Source organism: Galleria mellonella, unplaced genomic scaffold, assembly GCF_026898425.1.
Source record: "Galleria mellonella isolate WM207_F2 unplaced genomic scaffold, CSIRO_AGI_GalMel_v1 utg33, whole genome shotgun sequence".
Lineage (NCBI taxonomy): Eukaryota > Metazoa > Arthropoda > Insecta > Lepidoptera > Pyralidae > Galleria > Galleria mellonella.
Window position 1 is genome coordinate 8,399,992 of NW_026442079.1, and position 19,233 is coordinate 8,419,224.

At 33.0% G+C, this 19,233-nt stretch overlaps 3 protein-coding genes across 5 annotated transcripts in view; 2 read left to right on the top strand and 1 right to left on the bottom strand.

Moving 5' to 3' along the window:
* Nucleotides 1-5,199, top strand: part of LOC113516676 (fibrinogen alpha chain) — a 116,541-nt gene extending 111,342 nt beyond the window's left edge. Inside the window, exons 4-8 of the mRNA XM_026901136.3 lie at nucleotides 59-190; nucleotides 677-864; nucleotides 1,003-1,146; nucleotides 2,879-3,003; nucleotides 3,704-5,199. Coding sequence (XP_026756937.3) covers nucleotides 59-190; nucleotides 677-864; nucleotides 1,003-1,146; nucleotides 2,879-3,003; nucleotides 3,704-3,795 — 681 coding nt within the window. The 3' untranslated portion in view covers nucleotides 3,796-5,199. The remainder of the gene's footprint in view (nucleotides 1-58; nucleotides 191-676; nucleotides 865-1,002; nucleotides 1,147-2,878; nucleotides 3,004-3,703) is intronic.
* On the bottom strand, nucleotides 5,190-17,904 carry LOC113518304 (ubiquitin carboxyl-terminal hydrolase isozyme L5). Of its 3 annotated transcripts, none has more exons than XM_052896501.1 (7): nucleotides 17,756-17,904; nucleotides 17,280-17,380; nucleotides 8,957-9,020; nucleotides 8,299-8,404; nucleotides 7,783-8,010; nucleotides 7,413-7,570; nucleotides 5,190-6,536 (listed from the first exon to the last, which is right to left on the bottom strand). In XM_052896501.1, exons 2-7 carry the CDS (start codon nucleotides 17,350-17,352, stop codon nucleotides 6,194-6,196), a joined length of 972 nt encoding a protein of 323 aa, XP_052752461.1. In that variant the 5' UTR covers nucleotides 17,353-17,380; nucleotides 17,756-17,904; the 3' UTR covers nucleotides 5,190-6,193. The 3 variants fall into 3 exon arrangements, with proteins under 3 accessions (XP_052752461.1, XP_052752462.1, XP_052752460.1); XM_052896502.1 differs by lacking the exon at nucleotides 17,756-17,904 and adding an exon at nucleotides 17,547-17,676; XM_052896500.1 differs by lacking the exon at nucleotides 17,756-17,904 and adding an exon at nucleotides 17,452-17,661.
* LOC128201034 (uncharacterized) lies at nucleotides 10,831-14,363 on the top strand. Its single transcript, XM_052896499.1, has one exon. It carries the CDS (start codon nucleotides 11,210-11,212, stop codon nucleotides 12,332-12,334), a length of 1,125 nt encoding a protein of 374 aa, XP_052752459.1. The 5' UTR covers nucleotides 10,831-11,209; the 3' UTR covers nucleotides 12,335-14,363.
* Nucleotides 17,905-19,233: the final 1,329 nt, after the last annotated feature.

Below are 19,233 nucleotides of genomic sequence, written 5' to 3' on the forward strand. Positions count from 1 at the left end.
TCTTCCGATAAAGAAGTATCAGAAAGTATGTCTATAACGATTTTCATATTTTTTCCAGGGTTACTCGTGCGTCGACCTCTTGAATGGTGGCATGAGGGATTCTGGTGTGTACTACTTGCAGATTAGAGGCACCACTTATTGGTTCCTGAAAGTTTACTGTGAGCAAAGCATCGCGGATGGGGGGTGGACTGTAAGTTACAATCTATAGACAATTTTCAATACGACATTTATTAAATTATACTTTTTTAAGTTTTTTTAAAAAAATTGCATATTATCAACTAACTGAATAATAAATCACTCCTTGAGACAATCGTGATAGGAACCTTTATCTATAAAATAGATAGATATTCTGTGACGTTTTTATGTTTTTTAGTGTTCTACTCGTACCTATATCACTTACTGTTACATGAGTAAAATACCTTCTTATTTGCGATTCTAAAAAGATATATATATATATATATATATATATATATATATATATATATTATATATATATATTATATATATATATATATATATATATATATATTATATATACAGATAAATTTATATATATATATATATATATATAAATTTATCTGTTTACAATTCTTTCTATTTAGTACTTAATCTCTACTTAAGTATCTACTAACATGTCTATATACTTTCTGTTAATAAAGTTAAATAAATGAATTAGGTTATACATCGACGTGATGACTTCGGCGTCCCCGCAGAGAACTTCAACAGGGATTGGAGCGACTACAAAAACGGCTTCGGGGACCCCAGTAAAGAGTTCTGGCTTGGCAACGAAAATATATACATGCTCACTAACAACGACGATTACATGCTTCGAGTCGAACTCGAGGACTTTGATGGTAACAAGAGGTAAATATCAATAATACTGACAATTTTTTTTTTATAAAAAATATCGACTTCAATTTGACAAAATTTGAAACGAAACCAATTAAGTACGATAATATACCTACAGATAAATAGATACAGATACATACATGTCTGTTACAGATATGCGCAGTATTCGCACTTCAAAATCTACTCAGAAGCGGAATACTACAAACTAGAGATAGATGGATACGAAGGCAATGCAGGTGACTCCCTAAACGACCCCTGGTACGGGTCTAACAACAGCCCCTTCTCTACCTACAATAGGTAAGTTATAATTATTAGATTGGAAAGTGAAATAGAAATATATAAATATTTATTCGATTAGGTATTATCAAATCAAGTTAGATAAGCAATTGGATTCAGTTATGTGGTTTGACATGTTTAGTAGTTCCAAAACAAGAATATATACTGGAGTCCTACATAAACTAATTAGTTGGATTAAATTCAATTAAAAATAAATAAAAAAAAGTCTATGAGCTAGTAGTAACCTATTTTTAGATAGCTAAGTATATTATTTAACATTTTTTTTATATAGGAAGTGTGAATTGAAACATGCACATTTTCGATCAAAAATAAGCCTTTATTTCAATAACAAAATTGATACATCAATCAAAGTATTGGCCATCAGATGCTATAGCTTTTTCCCATCTTTCTGACAACATACGGATTCTGCGCCGAAGGAATGCCTCATTTTTTGATGTGATGAACAAATTATTTACTTCCTCAAAAGAAGTTAAGCATGTACCAGCCAGATGATCTTGCATCGATATAAAAAGATGGTAGTCAGAAAGAGCAATGTCTGGGCTATACGGCGGGTGGGGTAACACATCCCATCGAAGTGTATCCAAGTATGTTTTACGATGTTTGCAATATGTGGCCAAGCATTGTCATGTTGAAGAATTACTTTATCATGTCTGCTTATATTCTGGCCGTTTATCCTTCAATGCTCGGCTCAAACGCATTAATTGGAGTCGGTAGGGTGGCTCATCAATAGACGAGCCACCCTACCGACTGATGATGATTACATTCGGTTCCAGCAGTTCATACACAACACCCTCTTGATCCCATCAAATACAGTGTTACCTTAAATCTGTGAATATCTTGCTTTGATGTCGATGGTGCTGGTTGGCCGCGCTTCACATATGCTGTTTTTGCTTTGGGTTATCGTAATGGATTTACTTTTCATCGCCAGTGACAAAGTGATGCAAAAATCCCTTCCTTTTTTGTCTTTGATGGAGCTGTTCGCAAGTGAAATAGCGGCGCTCGACGTCTCTTGACTTTAATTCATGTGGGACCCAATTTCCATGCTTTTGAATAAATCCTGCTGCCTTCAAACGCTTGGAAATGGTTGATCGATCTACTCCCAATGATTTTGCAATTTCTTCTTGCGTTTGACACGGATCTTCATTACGTAATACTTCCAATTATTCATCTTCAAAATTTTTTTTGGATGTTCCTTAACTTCTGTATCAAAATCTCCACTTCTAAAGCGTGAAAACCACTTTTGACATGTTCTAATCTCTGGAGCATAATCAGGATAAACTTTAGAAAGAAATTCATGAGCTTGCGTTGCATTTCGCTTTAAATTGAACAACAAAAGCAAAGCTTCCCGCAAATGTTGTTTTGTTGGCACAAAGTTCGACATTTTTATCATAATAAAAAAAAATTGTAAAATAACTCTAAATAGTGTTCACTTTGACAGCTCAAATTAAATAGATTTTTTGACGCTCTTTAACATACAATAGTTGTCAATGTCAAAATAATAACATGTATGATAGATATGAAGTTCACACTTCCAATATATTTTAGTTATAAGACATTCAAAAACATACTATATTTTTACGTTCTAATCGGTTTAAATATATACATATAAACAGATCATACATCGGATTATTTTTCTGAAAATTTTAATAATGAATAATGATATCCAATTTAGTCGTTTTTAGAATATATAATAATATTTAAAAATATTTCAACTAATTTATTAACTTTACAGAGACAATGACAGATCTTCCCTAAACTGCGCATCAATGTTGAAGGGTGGATGGTGGTGGAAGTCGTGCGGTCGTGGCCTCAACGGATTATATCTACACGACCCGCAGGACCTAACTGCCAGACAAGGTATTAAAAAATACCCAAGTAACAAACAATTAAAAGCTAATTAATTGATCCTCAAATTAGAATACCAAAAACTATGTATTTTAAGAAACCAAGGAATGAACATCAGGCCTCAGCCAATTCAGAAATCTAAATTGATCCAATCGAGAATCGAACCTATGAATGAATGTGGTATTCATGTAAAGCAAACTGCCTAGCATTGTACTAACTATGATTACTTATTCTTACTATTAATATTGAAGGCTGTAAACTCTTGATTTTTTTTTGTCACTTCCATCGAGAACCTGACATGATGACATAATTGCTACAATACTTCCTCAAATTCTAAAACCGAACTACCGACTTAGTTACACACTGCAACTTTAGAGTTTTCTCCCGCGAACGTTAAGGCTTCGATAAGACGTTCATTCTTTTTATTCATCATTGTCCTACCGGGGTCTTTTCTAAGGCTACTTACTAGAAGTTCTCAAAAATTATGTAATAAAGTTTCAACACTCTTGATGTTGCAAAACTTTATGCCTATTTGCCACCATTATGCTATTGACTCTCCTATTTCGTCTAACATATTATTAATATAACTCCGAATTGAGTTATAGTATACGAGTCCGCATTAAATCCTCAGGACACGATAAGGAATTCTGATACAGTCCTGCATCTGTGCAGATTTTTCACATTTCATACTTACATACGATATTTATTACAGGTATAGTATGGTTCCGCTGGCGAGGTTGGGATTACACGCTGAAACGCGCGTCCATGATGATTAAGCCGAAAGGACTCCAGCCAGTCACGTGAGCGCTGTCGCGCCAATATCACACTACACTTATACCAGCCTCTGTTCGCTCATTACGTGGATTCAATTTTATTGTGATTCTTTAGCGTCAAAGAGGACAGCAAATGCGATAATATTACATTTCGCGTTCACAAATTTTTCGATCATACACCCGAGCGAATCGCGTATGCTTCTTAAAGATATCTTACGATTTCTATATTTTAACTGAGGTGAAATTTTATGCAACGATTCGCGAATATTTTTGTTGAAACTTATTCGAAAATTATTTCGTTATCTGAAGTTGTAACATTCGATCAGATACGTACAATCTAATAAAAAACTGTGATACTTGGAATTTACATTGTCCAAGACTCATCATTCACATGCAAATTTTCATATTACATATCTACTCATTTTATATAACACGGCGAAATCTCTGTGAATCCATGCAATGACATAGAACATGGTAGGCAGCTGAACGCTCAAAATGTACCTATAGATATATATCTGTAAATAATTCTCTTTACTCATGCGACACCGTGCGGTTTCTCCTTCTTAAAAGTTCAATGATGTAAATAACAGTAATACTAGTATATTACCTACTGTCAACGTGCCACATCACACAAATTCATTAATTTATTACTCATTTAACCTTGATACATAAAATCTTCGTTAATTAGGTTTATAATTTAGATGTAAGATAAAATTGTAATAAGATGTAAATAATTAATTTTACGCAGCGATTAATAGATGCAATAAAATGACGGTGCCCATACAGATAATTTACTCTTTCACCTTTTCTTTGGGGCTATCTATATTAAAATTATATTATGTATAAGATTGAAATTTTTTGACATTTATTTATGTACAATTTTAAAGGAAATTTATTTAAAATGCGTTCAAATGGTTCGCTTTAAAACTAACCTATGCAAGTATTCTGTAATGTTAGAATGTTTCTTTATACATTATTTAACATAAACTATAGACACACGCACTTTCCTATTATTAGCACATAAATTAAATGTACCTGATAAGTATCTGCCACAAGTACGTCATATAATAAGTATACTTATTTATACTTTTATATAATATCGCTATACTTATTTCATTGTTTATAAATTAGTTTTATAAGTAAAATAATGACGAAGCGTAAATATCGTGTGAAAGTATATTTATTTTTGTATCAAAAACGCGCCGAAATAAACACTGCCAGAGATTATTGTAAACGTGTAAATTATTTTATATAAAACATGGACACAAGCAATTAATATAAAACAACCAAGCGAAACTGGTGATTATCAATAAACTACTAAATGGCTGTTTTTGAACGATTGCTTGTTGTGTATGTAATGGTTGTGTAACTGCATACAGTTCGGTTATACTCGTACATGTATTATTGATAGAAAATAAAACTATATTATTTTTCACGAATTTGTTTTATTATAGTTTTAAATATCCAGGTTGTTTCTTAAACCACATTGTAAAATTACAGTTAATTAAGCCGTATAATAATACAACATACATTGAGCACACTATTACATTTACCACGATAAAACAATAGAGTCAATGGATACGTTAAAACAAATTCTATTATATAACATAAAATTTAGACTATATTGTGATTTCATGCCAAAGAATCGTCTACTGTTAAAGAAATATTTAAATTTTTTATATATATTTAATTTTTATTTCATATATGTTAAGGTCCAAATGTGTGTATAGTTGTATCCCAGTATACTGGTACCTATCTTAAAATACGAAGATGATGTACCTAAGGAATTCATTTTTAGTACATTTATATAATACAGACAATAAACAAGAATGGTTCTATGCTTCATAAAATCTGTTGATTTTATGAAGCATAGAACCATTCTTGTATATACTTATTGTGACTATTTTAGATTACCTTTCGAAATACTATTTTAACACCAGTTAATTACTAAATATTAGCTAAATGCAATTCAAATGAGTAGGATAATACATCATTAAAATCAGAATAACAGTACATAGTTAATTACCATTATCATTGTTTGGATCTTGTAGCTTTGAAATTTTTTGATCTGTTTCTGTATCTTGAGTATTTAGATCATCTTGTCCTAGCACTACTTCAGATTCGATTGTGTCATCAACTAATACTTCTCGAGTTTCTGCTACATTTTCCTTCATTTCCTCAGTTGTTGTTCTTGCTGTGTCTGGTTGTAACAATGTATCATCAGCGTTTAACTGTTCTTCGGGTAATTCGATATCTTCTAGGTTGTGTAAATTTAGTAGTATGTCATGTGGTTCACGGTATACGGCATCTAAATCAGCAAGAGAATATTGCATTTCTTCAGAAGCAAGCAACACGCGTGAGGGGCTGGACTGGGAGACGCGTCGAGTACCTCGCGCGCGTTCTACCCCGACACCTCCCCACTTTTCTTGTTATACTTTCATTTTTTTAGGGCCCTTTTTCGCTGCACGTTCTTTAGCCTTTTCATATAATGGCATTAACTTCTTCTCTTCTGCTAATATCTTAAGAAGAACTATAATAAACGGCAAATAGTTGTGTCGCCTGCGGGCCATCTCTTGCTGATACCGCGCTATCTTTACATCCTCATATTCTATTAACATTCGGAGACTGGGTATTTCATTTTCCAGTTCGTCAGTTTCCATACCACCGAGCATTTGTGTTTCAGACAACAATTCTTCAAGCTGGCGCTCATATATCATTTTTCTGTCTGATACTAAAGCCATTAGATTGAAATGTATTTCTCCTTCAGTGTATCTAAAAATTAATATACAAAAAATTTACATTATTCAATGATTTCTTATAAAATTTAATATTATTTTATTAAGTTTTATCAATTATAAAATTAGTAGTGGTTACCCGCTTAAATATTTTAAAGTCAACATTTTATTTATACTTTATTGTACACAAAAATTACATTATAAATCTATATTAAATGAAGGTGTACAACAGGCGAACCTAACTCTGTAAAAATTCTCTTAAAGTAAACCTTTTACGTTGTAATTTAAATAATATAGGCTTAAACAAAAAAAAATCAATAAAGAGTTTTCATTCATTCATCCATCCAATAAACGATGATAAGATATAGTCATCAATTTGCACACCTATATTTTAAATAATATTTTGAACTTGCTTCAATCTATATGTAATGAGAAATATAGCTTGTAGAGCACAGCAATACAGCTATAACAAAGCAAAGTAGTTTATTAGAACGTGCTAATTTCTGGAACTATCAGTTGGACTCGAAAAATTCTTTTAATAGCTTTGCTAAATTGATAATTGAGCTATTAAATGCTTGAGCTATTAAATAATAGCTAATTTTTCGAGGAAGGTATACAACATTACGATATGACCACGAGCGAAGCAACAGGATACATATATTAATTTATGAAAGAGGAATATTGCAAGCATATTTCATTCTTCTGTGGATATAGATTTCATATTTACCTGTTTTATGATGGGCACATTTCTAAAATTTTCGTTTAAATATTTCTCCTAACTTATTAGTATCACAGAATAGAAGCAGTTGTAATAATAGTTTGGTGTGATAGGTTGACTCTCATTGTTGGTTAAACTTATTCATCAATTACTCTTTTTTTATTTAGATTTCAGAAATAATAAATAATAACTTACACATTGATCCTCTTCATAATAATAGGCATAACAACATCGAGCCAGTCCTGTTCAGATCCAATAGGGCCATGGTCGATGGGACCCTCTCGAAGACCATCTAACTCATACAAACGACCATCTATTGGCATATAGCCTACAAAGTGGTATGCATCATCATCCTGTAAATAAATGTGTAATCTTAATATCCTGCACGGATTTGTAAAAAGACTTTTATGAAGTAAATATATTTAATTTTACAAATATTTTAATACAGCCAATTATGTAATGTAATGTAAAAATGTGACAATAAAATTTTATTCAAAAGTGTACCCAAAAGGTAATAATTAAATAAAACAAAAAAATTAAAAAAAAAAAACAATAATAAAAATACCTTCGTTGGCATTTTAGGATCAATCTCAAAAAGCGGCTGTTGCGACATTGAATTATGCGCGCTCCGAATAGTTGATGAATTGCTCAGAGTCAGACCCCGCATTTTCGGATCAAATGACATACTGAATTCCTTTAACTTAGTAAGTTCTGGACCAATGTCCACATCTGGGTGTACACAGTTTAACAACAAACTGATAACGGCCTGTGTGGCGCATGCATTATTGATTACCTGTAATTATTCATAATTTTTAGAATAGAAATGGAATTATTATTAAAAATAATAATAATATCTGTTTCAACAGAACTTAATGAAAAGGTAACCAAGTTTTGTTGAAATAATAATTAAGAATCCCTCTAATTGAAATTAGTAACAAAATGAAATTTTCAATTAACAGTTTCTTTTTTAAAATTTATATTTGTATTACATATCAACAGACAGTCTAATGGTGGGGTATTTTTATTTACATTTTTCTAAAATTATAAACGTATTATAATATAAAAAATAAAGAAAACTTACCTGTTTTGCAAAATATATTTTGTCTAAACGACTGTCTGTAACCACAGGACCAGACGGCTCTTCATGTTGTAAGTACTTAAACAAGAATATAAGTCCATGTACTGGCCTGAAATATATAAAATTACACAAATAAGCATAATGATATGGAATGTAAATGTATACTTTAGAACAGAAGAAAAAAAAATATTTTAAATATTTGTAGCAAATATGAACCAGATATAAAAAATTGTCATAGGTTTATGTGCGACTTTTGTCTATCAAATACACTACCAAAGCATTTTTAAATAATTAATCAGAAATATTCAAAAACTTTCTATTGTTATTGAAAATTGACAGATAATTTTGATATTTCCACACTTTAGTTACTTTCAATACAATACAATACAATACTTTAGTTAGTTTTAATATGAACCCTCTTAACAAATTATGAACACATTTCTAAGGTGTTGATTGCATACTTAGTCAGTCATGATTGCAGTGTTTCTGTGAAATAAAATTTTGAACTAATAATATTGGTAATCATATACATTATTCACAAAAAAATATGCTCACAATGATAATCTTTATTGAGTCAGTCATCTCTTTAATCTAATTATAGAAAAACTATATAGTGCTAAAAATTAAAACTTCACTGAGCAGTGCATTGTATAGGACTTACCGCAAATTTTCAAATATGCCATCGTCAATAGTCCATAACTCTTCAACTTGTACTCCTTTTGCACCTAAAAAATTACAGACTTAGCAGTCATGATTAAAACCTTTCTATATTTATCCTTTGCCAACCCACCTGCCAAGCATAACAACTATTGGCAAAACCCCCCAAAGGAGAGCCTATGTTCAAAGATGGACAATTAATGGCTGATGTGATGATAATGATGATATTTATTCTTAAGCTAGTCAGTTATTAAATCATGGGCGGAAAGGGATTGTTAGTAATGGGGTCAAATAGCCCCATTATCAATATACCCTGTCAGGTCGACCTCCACAAGGTTCCCTCTGGAAACCATTATGGTTAATTCTAGTTGAATTCATCAGGGCGGGCTAACTGACCTGCTTTCATACTCATCTGTCATCTCTCACTGGTGCCCCTCCAATGTATATAGATGGCACGGGCCAGTTTACCATTTCATTATCACCCATTAACAAAAAAGGTATTAAACATGGGATAAAAAGGTGTTCTTTTATGAATAATAATTAAATGGTATAACACTGGCAGACTACCAGCAAGGAATTGTAGATAAAATTAAAAGCAGGTTAGTTAGCCCATTTTGACAAATTCATCAAGATTTAACATTTAACAGAGGTTGACCTCACAGGGTAAGTTAAAATAAAAATATCATTAGCCCCCATTATAAACAATCCCTTCTTCCCTAAGGAAAAGTTAACTACAATAGTTTTTTTTTTTTTTATATACAACTTAGAATGGCAAACAAGCTGACGGCCCATGTGATGGAAAATGGCAACCGTCGCCCATAGACATGAGCAGTACCATGGACATAACAGAGAACACTGTTTCCCCCACGCGTTGCCATTCCTGAGTACTCAGGTGTTATTTCTCTGTACCCAGTAAATTCATGCCATATCCCACCCTTCAAACCGAAACACAGCTAAGCAAACACAACTGCTTCACAGTTGAAACACAAATGGGACAGAGGTACCCAAGCAAACGACCTCTGTACAAAGTCTCCCTCTGGTGAAGATGAGAGAAGAGGCAATTAAAAACATAATATTGAGCAAGGAGGAAAGGGGATTATTAGTAATGGGGTCTACCATTGTCATTGCTAGCAATACACTATATTAGGTCAATCTCCATGCAGATCCTCCTGGAAACCAATGTGGCTAATTCTTGAATTTATCATGACAAGCTAACTAATCTGCTTTCATTCTTCACTACCATTTCTCACTGGTGTTCCGCAAGCATATATCGATAACACAGACAATGTTACCACTTCATTGTCACCCATTATAAAAATATATTAAGCAAATTTTCAAACAAGATATAGGTAGTGACTCTTAATTTTGAGGAAAATTGTTAGTTACAATTAATAGATATAAGGACAAGCAATTAAGATCATGACCTGTCAGAAAAGTTCTTATCATGTTATAATAAGATCAAAATGTAAGCAATTGTATTGACAGAGACTCTTAATTTTAAATAAAAAAGTAAGCTATAATTAATGTACATATAAGAGAACATGCAATTAAAATCATAACCTATAGAGCAAATTTTCTATCATGATATAATACGATCAAAAGGTAAGCAATTATACAGATAGAGACTCTTATTTTAAGGGAAAAAATTTGCTACAATTAAAATATAAGAGAACAGGCAATTAAAATCATACCCTGTAAAGCAAATTTTCTAACATGATATAGGATCAAAATGTATGAAATTATATAGGTTAACTCTTTTAATTTAAAGGAAAGGGGTCAGCTACAATTAATAGATGAACAGGGATTAGAATTAAAATCATAACCTGTTAATCAAACTTTCTATCATGATATGATATATAAGCAATTATAATAAATAAATATACCTAGAGTGCAGTAAATAGGATATATATTAATTTGTTACTCGATTATATTGCTTCAAATTAGTGTAAATAGCACGACTATATACGTAGTAGTTCAAGTGTAAAGTGAGTGGAATAAGTATACAAGTCATAGACCGCAACTACCTACCTACACAGTTAATCATTATACGTATTTTATGTTCACAATTTCAAAAGTTTATTAATTGTTGAAAGTGTAAACAACCTATCGCGACAGTTTGTCATCACACAACGCGAAATATTGTGCAGCTTTCTATTTTGTGAACGTACTTCTATCAATATCGGAGTTTGTTCGGCCTCTGCTGATTGCTTCACCGCATTTTCTAGCATTATAGCTTCGGCACCAATTTACTGTCGGGATGTCTTCTGGAGTGATGCGATGTGCTGGATGTTTTAAGAAAATCGAGAATAATCTGTTTTTGAGCTGCAGCATCTGTAAACAAGCTTACGATCTCCATTGTGCTGATGTGGCCGAGAAATCATTCTGCAATGCCATGTCACACGAGCATCGTGCCGCATGGAAGTGCCCCTTATGTGTCAGTAAACAGCCTAAAACTGACAATACTGATACGCCAGTTCGTACTGTGACTCAAGGGGTTATGACTCGTAGAGGAGCTGCCGCAGTCAGTCCAGTGGATCAGCTCAACATGTCTATCGTGTCGGATGCCCCTATGCGCGGGGATTTAGATGATATAACGGACACACAGATGCTGGCGCTCGAGATACGTCGTTTCAGAGAAGAGTTGTCTGCATCACGAATCCAAATGCAATTACTCAATGAGAATATGGCTAGGTTGTCGACAGGGCTGGATAATTGCAATGCCCGCGTTGATCGACTGTCTATTCGTGTTGACAATTTAGAACGTCAGATCTGCGAGGGTAGCTCGAGTGCTACATCATGTGAGGATACGCTGATGAAGGCTATTGAGCAGCTTAAAGCAGAACTAAATGATCGGGACCAGGAACTCCTTCTCAATGACATTGAAATATCTGGTGTCCCGGAGCAGAAAGGTGAAAATGTGACACATGTTACACTAACGCTGGCAACTAAATTAGGAATTAAACTGTCTGAGGAGGATGTGGTTAGTGCGTCACGAGTGGGGTCGGTGCTGAGGACCTCGGATGGACCCACACACCAACTACGGCCCCGGCTTATCGTGGTTCGGTTGGCCAGGCGTACTCTGCGTGATCAGTTCCTTCACGAAGCCCGTATACGCCGCGGTGCCACCACCGGGGACGCTGGCCTTCCTGGCCCATCTTGTAGATTCTATGTAAATGAGAGACTTACTAGAATTAACCGTTATGTGTTTCATCAGGCCCGTGATGTCGCTAAGCGGTGTGGTTGGAGGTTTGTTTGGACTAGAAACGGTAAAATTTTTGTGCGTCATAATAATGAAAATGGTACTGTTCGTCACCGTATCGGCTCAGTACCTGATCTTGTGAGGGTTTTTGGACAGGACAATGTTAGTTCAATTAAAATCTAGTAATAATACAATTATTGGTCATTTTAGCATTGAATTATTGTATAGCTACTTGTTCTGTGCGGTGGCGGAGGGGGTTAATATTAATATTTTCAGGCCATTTATTTGTATTATTGACTGCCACATATTTATAAATTTACAAATTTTGATATTAAGTTTTTATGATTTTTATTACACAGTCATAACAGGCCCTAATAAACAAATTATATGTACTTATTATAATTATGAATTCAATCGCTTTAATCTACTTAGTACTATTATTGTAGTAGCTAATATTTTACCTCATTATATACGCCGACTGTATAAATGCACCGTGAAATGCTACATGCTCGTAATCATTATCTTACTAATATTTTATTCGCCAATTTCTTACAAAGTTATAATAACATGTTTTAAAATAATATATCAATGCTTCTGTTATACTTGTGAATTGTTTAATTTACTACCTCTTAGAGCTGTTACAATAGACGAAATAAATATCTGCATATATGTGATGCAGCTATTTAAATACACTATATGTCGGCACATTATATTCTTTTTGATAATTATATTTACGACTATTTACTTTAATCTCATAAAAAGGAAATTTAAGAGAGGATATGGATATTTTTTTATTTTTTATTTACCGATTGAGCTGTTATTATTTATTATTATTTGTTATCAGAATGTGTGTTATGCCAATTATGTCACAAACATGTATATATATCAAAAACCATCATGTTATTTGTTAATCTATTATTTGTTATATATTTGTGACAATACTATATATGTAATCCTGACAAAAATCTTACTTTTATCGTTTTTTACTTCTTACAAATATACCGCAATAATGTATGCTGTAACAGCAATGCAAAATTATAGGGAAGGAAACCATCACAGTACAATGTTGCTCCTGATGTATCGTGCGCTCTCGTTTGTATTACCTGATATTATATTCCACACTAACTTTTTTACCATGCTTAAATGTAACAGCAAGCACACATGTATTACTGTCACTCGTCGAATGGCATCCCTAACAGTCACTTACCTACTATGTGAGTATTTATTTATTTACATATATTTACAGAAATACCCACATATCAGCAAATTAATCATTATATTATTTATACTCAAATACCCTTATTGTATTTATGTATTTATCTTTTTGTACCGTACTCGGCCTAATCCCTAAAAATAAATACCTCAAATTAGGTCTTTACAATGCCGGCTCGTTAAATACAGGTCATGATAATTTCCAAGTGGCTATGACACAGTATAATGCTGACATAGTCGCAATAAATGAAACTTGGCTGCGACCGGGCCAGGAGGGATGCGCACCCGCTGTACCTAATTACCGACTGCTTAGTACTCCTCGCCCTACGAGAATGCGTGGCGGCCGAGGAGGAGGTGTAGCATTTTACGTCAAGCGTGAACTCCGTGTACGTATTCTTAAGCATTCGGAAGCAGATATTGAACAAATGTGGCTATCTATGTGCGTTAATGGATATAAAATTCTTATAGGAACCGCTTACAGACCACAATGGGTCAATTTAGATATCTTTTTGGATTCCTTGACGGAGTCAATTTCGTGTTTCTCCAACCATGATTATGTCGTATTGCTAGGTGACTTTAATGTTAATATGTTGGACACATTGTACTGTAATACTTCAAAAATAATTCAGTTTCTGCATTACACTGATCTTAAGCAAGTAGTTAATGAACCTACCCATTTTTCAACAGAAACAGAAACTCTAATAGATTTAGTATGTACAAATGCCGTAGTCCGTGAAGTCTCTGTTAATACCATACAAGACTCACTTGGACATGCTATGATTAACGTGGTACTCTCCTTGAAAAAAACAAAATCCTCACCCAGAGTTATTACTTATAGACCCATAAAGAATATTGATTTTGACAATTTTAATCGCGATTTAAATTCTATTGATTGGGAAGGTATTGGCGAGCTTCCGTCTGTCGATGCTATGGTTGATAGATTTAATACAACGATTAAATCATTGTATGATAAATATGCTCCAGTTAAAACACGAGTCATTAAGGATGATAAGTCTTTGCCATGGGTTACTGACAACTGTAGGCGGATGATGGATTTACGTAATGCTGCATACGATAAATATAGACGGTCAGGTTCAGAGGTCCATAAAAGTTATTACCTAGTTTTGAAGAAGTTAGTAAAGAGTAGTATAGCTAATGAAAAGAAAGCATATTTTAATTATCATCTAAATTCTCAAATTGACAATAGTAAGAGTTTCTGGAAAGCTCTTAAAAATAAAATATTAGTTGATCCCGGCAAGAGTGATTCTCTCCCTTCGTCTTTTGATAATCCTGATGCAATTAACTCTCATTTTCTTAATATTCCTAATAGACGCACTGTCCCTAATTCTGTTATAGACTTTTTTAAAAATCATCAGTTCTCAAATAATAATAAATCTTTTAGGTTGCAACCTGTACACGAAAGCGAAGTTGCTACTTATATAACATCTTTAAAGTCAAATTCGCTTGGGTCAGACGCCATTAATAGAGATATGATACTGCTTACTCTTCCTCGAACACTAAAAATTATTACAGCCATTATTAATAAGTCCATCCTCAATAATGCCGTCCCCCAACAATGGAAAGAAGCGTTGGTTACCCCATTGCCCAAAGTTACTGAACCAACTGAATTCAAAGATCTCAGGCCTATAAGTATCTTGCCTTTTTTATCGAAAATCTTGGAGAAGGTCGTACATAAACAGTTAGTGAAATATGTGGAATCGAACAACATTCTACCAGAATTTCAGTCAGGGTTTCGTAAGGGGCGGGGTACAGTAACTGCACTACTAGATGTTACTGACAATATATTATCTGCAGAGGATAATGGGTGTGGTACTATCTTGGCGCTATTGGATTTCTCGCGCGCATTTGATAGTATTAATTTATCGCTTTTACTCTCTAAGTTGTCTTATTACGGTGTAGATCCTCTTTCGATTGGATGGTTCGAAAGCTATTTAAAAGGTAGACGTCAATCAGTTAAACTTGTTAAAGCCAATGGACATTACTTAATTTCTGAATCTAAATTGGTTGATTGTGGTGTCCCTCAGGGCTCTATCCTGGGGCCGTTACTGTTTTCATTATATTGTACTGATCTTGTTAATGTGATAAAGTACTGTAGATATCACTGTTATGCTGATGACGTTCAGTTATATATATCTGAATCACCTGAAAATATTCCGTATGCCGTGTCAATGATAAATGAAGATATGGATAAAATCGCAGAGTGGTCAAGCAAAAACTCCTTAGTACTTAATCCAGATAAATCAAAATGGATGATTTTAGGAACCAAGAAACAAGTGGTTAATATCTTAAACAATAATCCATCTTTATGTATCTTGGGCAGTAATATAGAACGCGTGAAGGAAGCTAAAAATTTAGGTGTTATATTTGATGAACAATTAAGGTTCGAAAGCCATATTTCGAATGTGGTTAAGAATTGTTTCTATCGTCTAAAAATTTTATACAGAATTCGCCATTTGTTATCGGTTAAAGTTCGCATCACTTTATGCGAGTCCTTAGTTTTATCTAGATTCAATTATGGTGACCTAGTGTACGGCCCTCGTTTACTTCGTAAAACGCAGCGTTTGATACAAAAAGTTCAAAACGCCTGTTGTAGGTTTTCTTTCAACATTTCTCCTCGTAGTCACATTTCACCCTACTTGAATATGGCGTCTATGCTCAATATGGAATCCCGGCGACAATTACATTTAGCTACTTTGTTATTTGGTGTAATGAAATTTAAAAATCCGGAATATCTTCACAGTAAGTTGAAGTTCTCCACTTTTTATGATAGGTATCATTCTAGATCAGTGCGACCACCACTGTCACTTCAATGTCATAAAACTGTGGCATTTACCGGCAGCTTTCGCTATCAGGCCACGAAATGTTGGAATAATATCCCACCGCCCCTCAGAATAATGACATCTTTACATACGTTTAGGAAAAATATTAAAGAAATGCTATTAGAAAAACAAAAATCGGTGGCGGAAGCTGTCTCCCTTTGTACAGTACATTTTTATTCTTCTCCGTCGTAGTACTTAATACACCAATATATGCATACTCATATACACATATGTATTATTTATTTGCGTTTATCTTTTTAGTATATTATAAGGATTTAATTATTATTATGATTATATGTAAGTCTATTTTATTTATATTGTTTATACTGTGTTTAAAGTGATTCTTACCCATTTTTTCTCTCATATTTTAGTCTTATTACTTTTCTGTCACACCTTTAACAGACACAATTTAATTCTCTCCATCCTTGGGTTGTCTGGGAGGGATCGCTGTCTGGCGATGGGCATGCCTGCTGTTGCCTCTTTAATATGCTTTTATGTAACTAGTTGTATTTGTATAATTTGGGTATTCATTTTGTTTTGAGTGCTTGAAACTGATAGAAATTAACTTCTGACTACCCTTCTTCTAAATAGCGAGTATAACGAACGCACACTATGTATTTGATCTATATTTCTTTCTTTTTTATTATTTTTTTTTAGTGGTATTTCGCGGCTCACTTTTGGCCACAACAGAATATCAGTGTTTTGCTCTTTTTAGGGCAAAGCAAAAAGCTGAGTTGTGGCCATTTTGCATTACTGTGGCACACGCATGAAGAAAAAAAAAATTATTATGCATTCTGATTTTGTTTTTGGTTTTTTTTTTTTTAATCTTTTGTACATGTATCTTTTTTATATTTTTTCACATTGCTTTTGTGTCTTTTGTTTGTGTGCTGTAAGTTATGCAAATAAATTATCTATCTATCTATCTATCTATATAGGCTTAATTTTCGGCAATTCGGTAATGGAAATTTGGTTTATATTACCACTTTACGAAAGCAAGCAACCTATTTACTAAGAAAAAAAAACATACCAAACATGATATATGATTATACAAAAGTACTTATACCTAATACACTCACCAAATTTTTTTATCAATTGTGTGAAAACACCTGGATCACTCTCAATGAGACACCAATCTCCGGCAGATTCCATCTTGATTATGTGATAGGCGAAAGGTAGTCTGTGATTTTCAATAAAATTTTAACAAATTTAGTTTACAATATATATAGAGAATTAAACAAAAGAACTTACGCAGGTTATTTAAATTTGTTGTATCATCCAGATATTAATTGTGTAAAAAACATTTCATTTGCAAGTCACTTAACCTACAAGTAAAAACTACGTACAGCACACAAGCAAAAGAAACGATTTTATTTACAAGGCATTGTCTTATTTCTTGAAAATGACATTTACGCTTGGGTGTGTGATTCAAGATTGAAATTGATTATTTAAACACAGATTAGAGAGACTATGCATTTAAATTTGATGACAGAACAAGAATAGAGTAAGTAATCACTACCTTATAAAAATTGACAATGATTATAAATTTACAAACCTGGAAAATTAATCTATATTATATTTTCGTACCAACAACACAATGAAATAAATGAATATCTATAATATTATACCGTTATTATATACTAAAATCTCGATATCAACTGTTATCATAACGGATAGGGCCATTTCATAATGCAAAATTTTCAAATTTGTATAAAACTATGTTACCACAGATTCAAAAAATTCAGTCATGGCGTATAATGGCTGTCTTGATTAGACGCTATGACAGTCAGAGTTATGTCGCCATTTTAAAAATAGCGTTTTACTTATAAATGCATTTTTTAAACATTAAAATAACTAGTATGTGTTTTGATAAATAGTAATAAATAAAAATATAAATAAATTTGTGTTTAGTGTGATATACATGATATAATACAAAGAATAAATAACGTTTCTAGCTCTATATATATATAGCTGATCTATTGAATAGATTTGAACGGACGAGTAAAGAATAATTATAATTAGTATCGTTAAGTAAAATTAAAGTTTGTATGTACTAACTGACTAATTAACATATTCGGTTATATAGTAGCGGAACTGATTCCTATGTAATACTGAATGCTAAATTTATATAATTAACTAAAACCCTTGTGTTGTTCGTGGCATTATTTCTACTATTTATCGATGTTAACTGAAACTAAATTATGTGGGCGATATTATAGATTGTATGTTGAGGTATTTTGTGTATTTCAGTAGTACAATTATTTTTTACATTGTTACGTTCTGCTCATAAGAGTAGAGGCGCTCCTACTTCACCTGCTACCTTCGGAGTTCACTTCAGCATTAATTTCCTCCAGCTCGACACGGTAAGTGTCTTGCTGGAGACTTCCGCAAGATGTCGTGCGAGTGCGGTCTTCCGTTAATACTGGCAACACTTGTAGTCGGCATCAGCGGAAACCATCCGCATCTTTATGCTCAAAGACGAAACACGAGATTTCGACTGCGCGGATCGCAAGCTGAAAGCTCGATTGCCTTCATCTGCACAGAGTCTATCTAAGCCTACGAGAGAAGGCTCGGCGTAAGAAATAGTGGGAGTGACGATATGCGATGACATGTTTTTACCTTTACTACGCGTGATCATTACATGAACAATACAAAACTGCTATGTATTAATACAACTACTTATAAAACTAAATACAGAATGAAAATGTTAGGTGCGATAATTTACCGAAGAAGGGCTAAATATGTGGACGATAATATGAACTGGATTGATAATATGGTATATTAATGAATTTAATATAATATAAAGAAAACTACAGAAGCCAGACTACGGATGTGACAAAAAGCAAAGTGATAATTGTAAAAACAAAAAAGTATAAAAATACAATAAAAATAAAATCTATAAAAAAACTAAGGAGTTTGCAACAAATTATAAGTAATGATATATTATGAAGAGAATTAGTACTTAAAATTATATGTAAATAATTAATTAAATATGTATTTGTAGTATGCTGTTTCCTATTAAAATGTCACTTA

Bases quoted from the DNA above. Each gene is read 5' to 3' on its own strand.
- LOC128201034 (XM_052896499.1), top strand. From the start codon at position 11,210: ATGTCTTCTGGAGTGATGCGATGTGCTGGATGTTTTAAGAAAATCGAG.
- LOC113518304 (XM_052896501.1), bottom strand. From the start codon at position 17,352: ATGGAATCTGCCGGAGATTGGTGTCTCATTGAGAGTGATCCAGGTGTT. The intron at 9,021-17,279 runs GTGAGTGTATTA...GTAATTTTTTAG, and splicing joins ACAATTGATAAAAAAATTTG to GTGCAAAAGGAGTACAAGTT. The intron at 8,011-8,298 runs GTAAGTTTTCTT...GAATAATTACAG, and splicing joins AAATATATTTTGCAAAACAG to GTAATCAATAATGCATGCGC.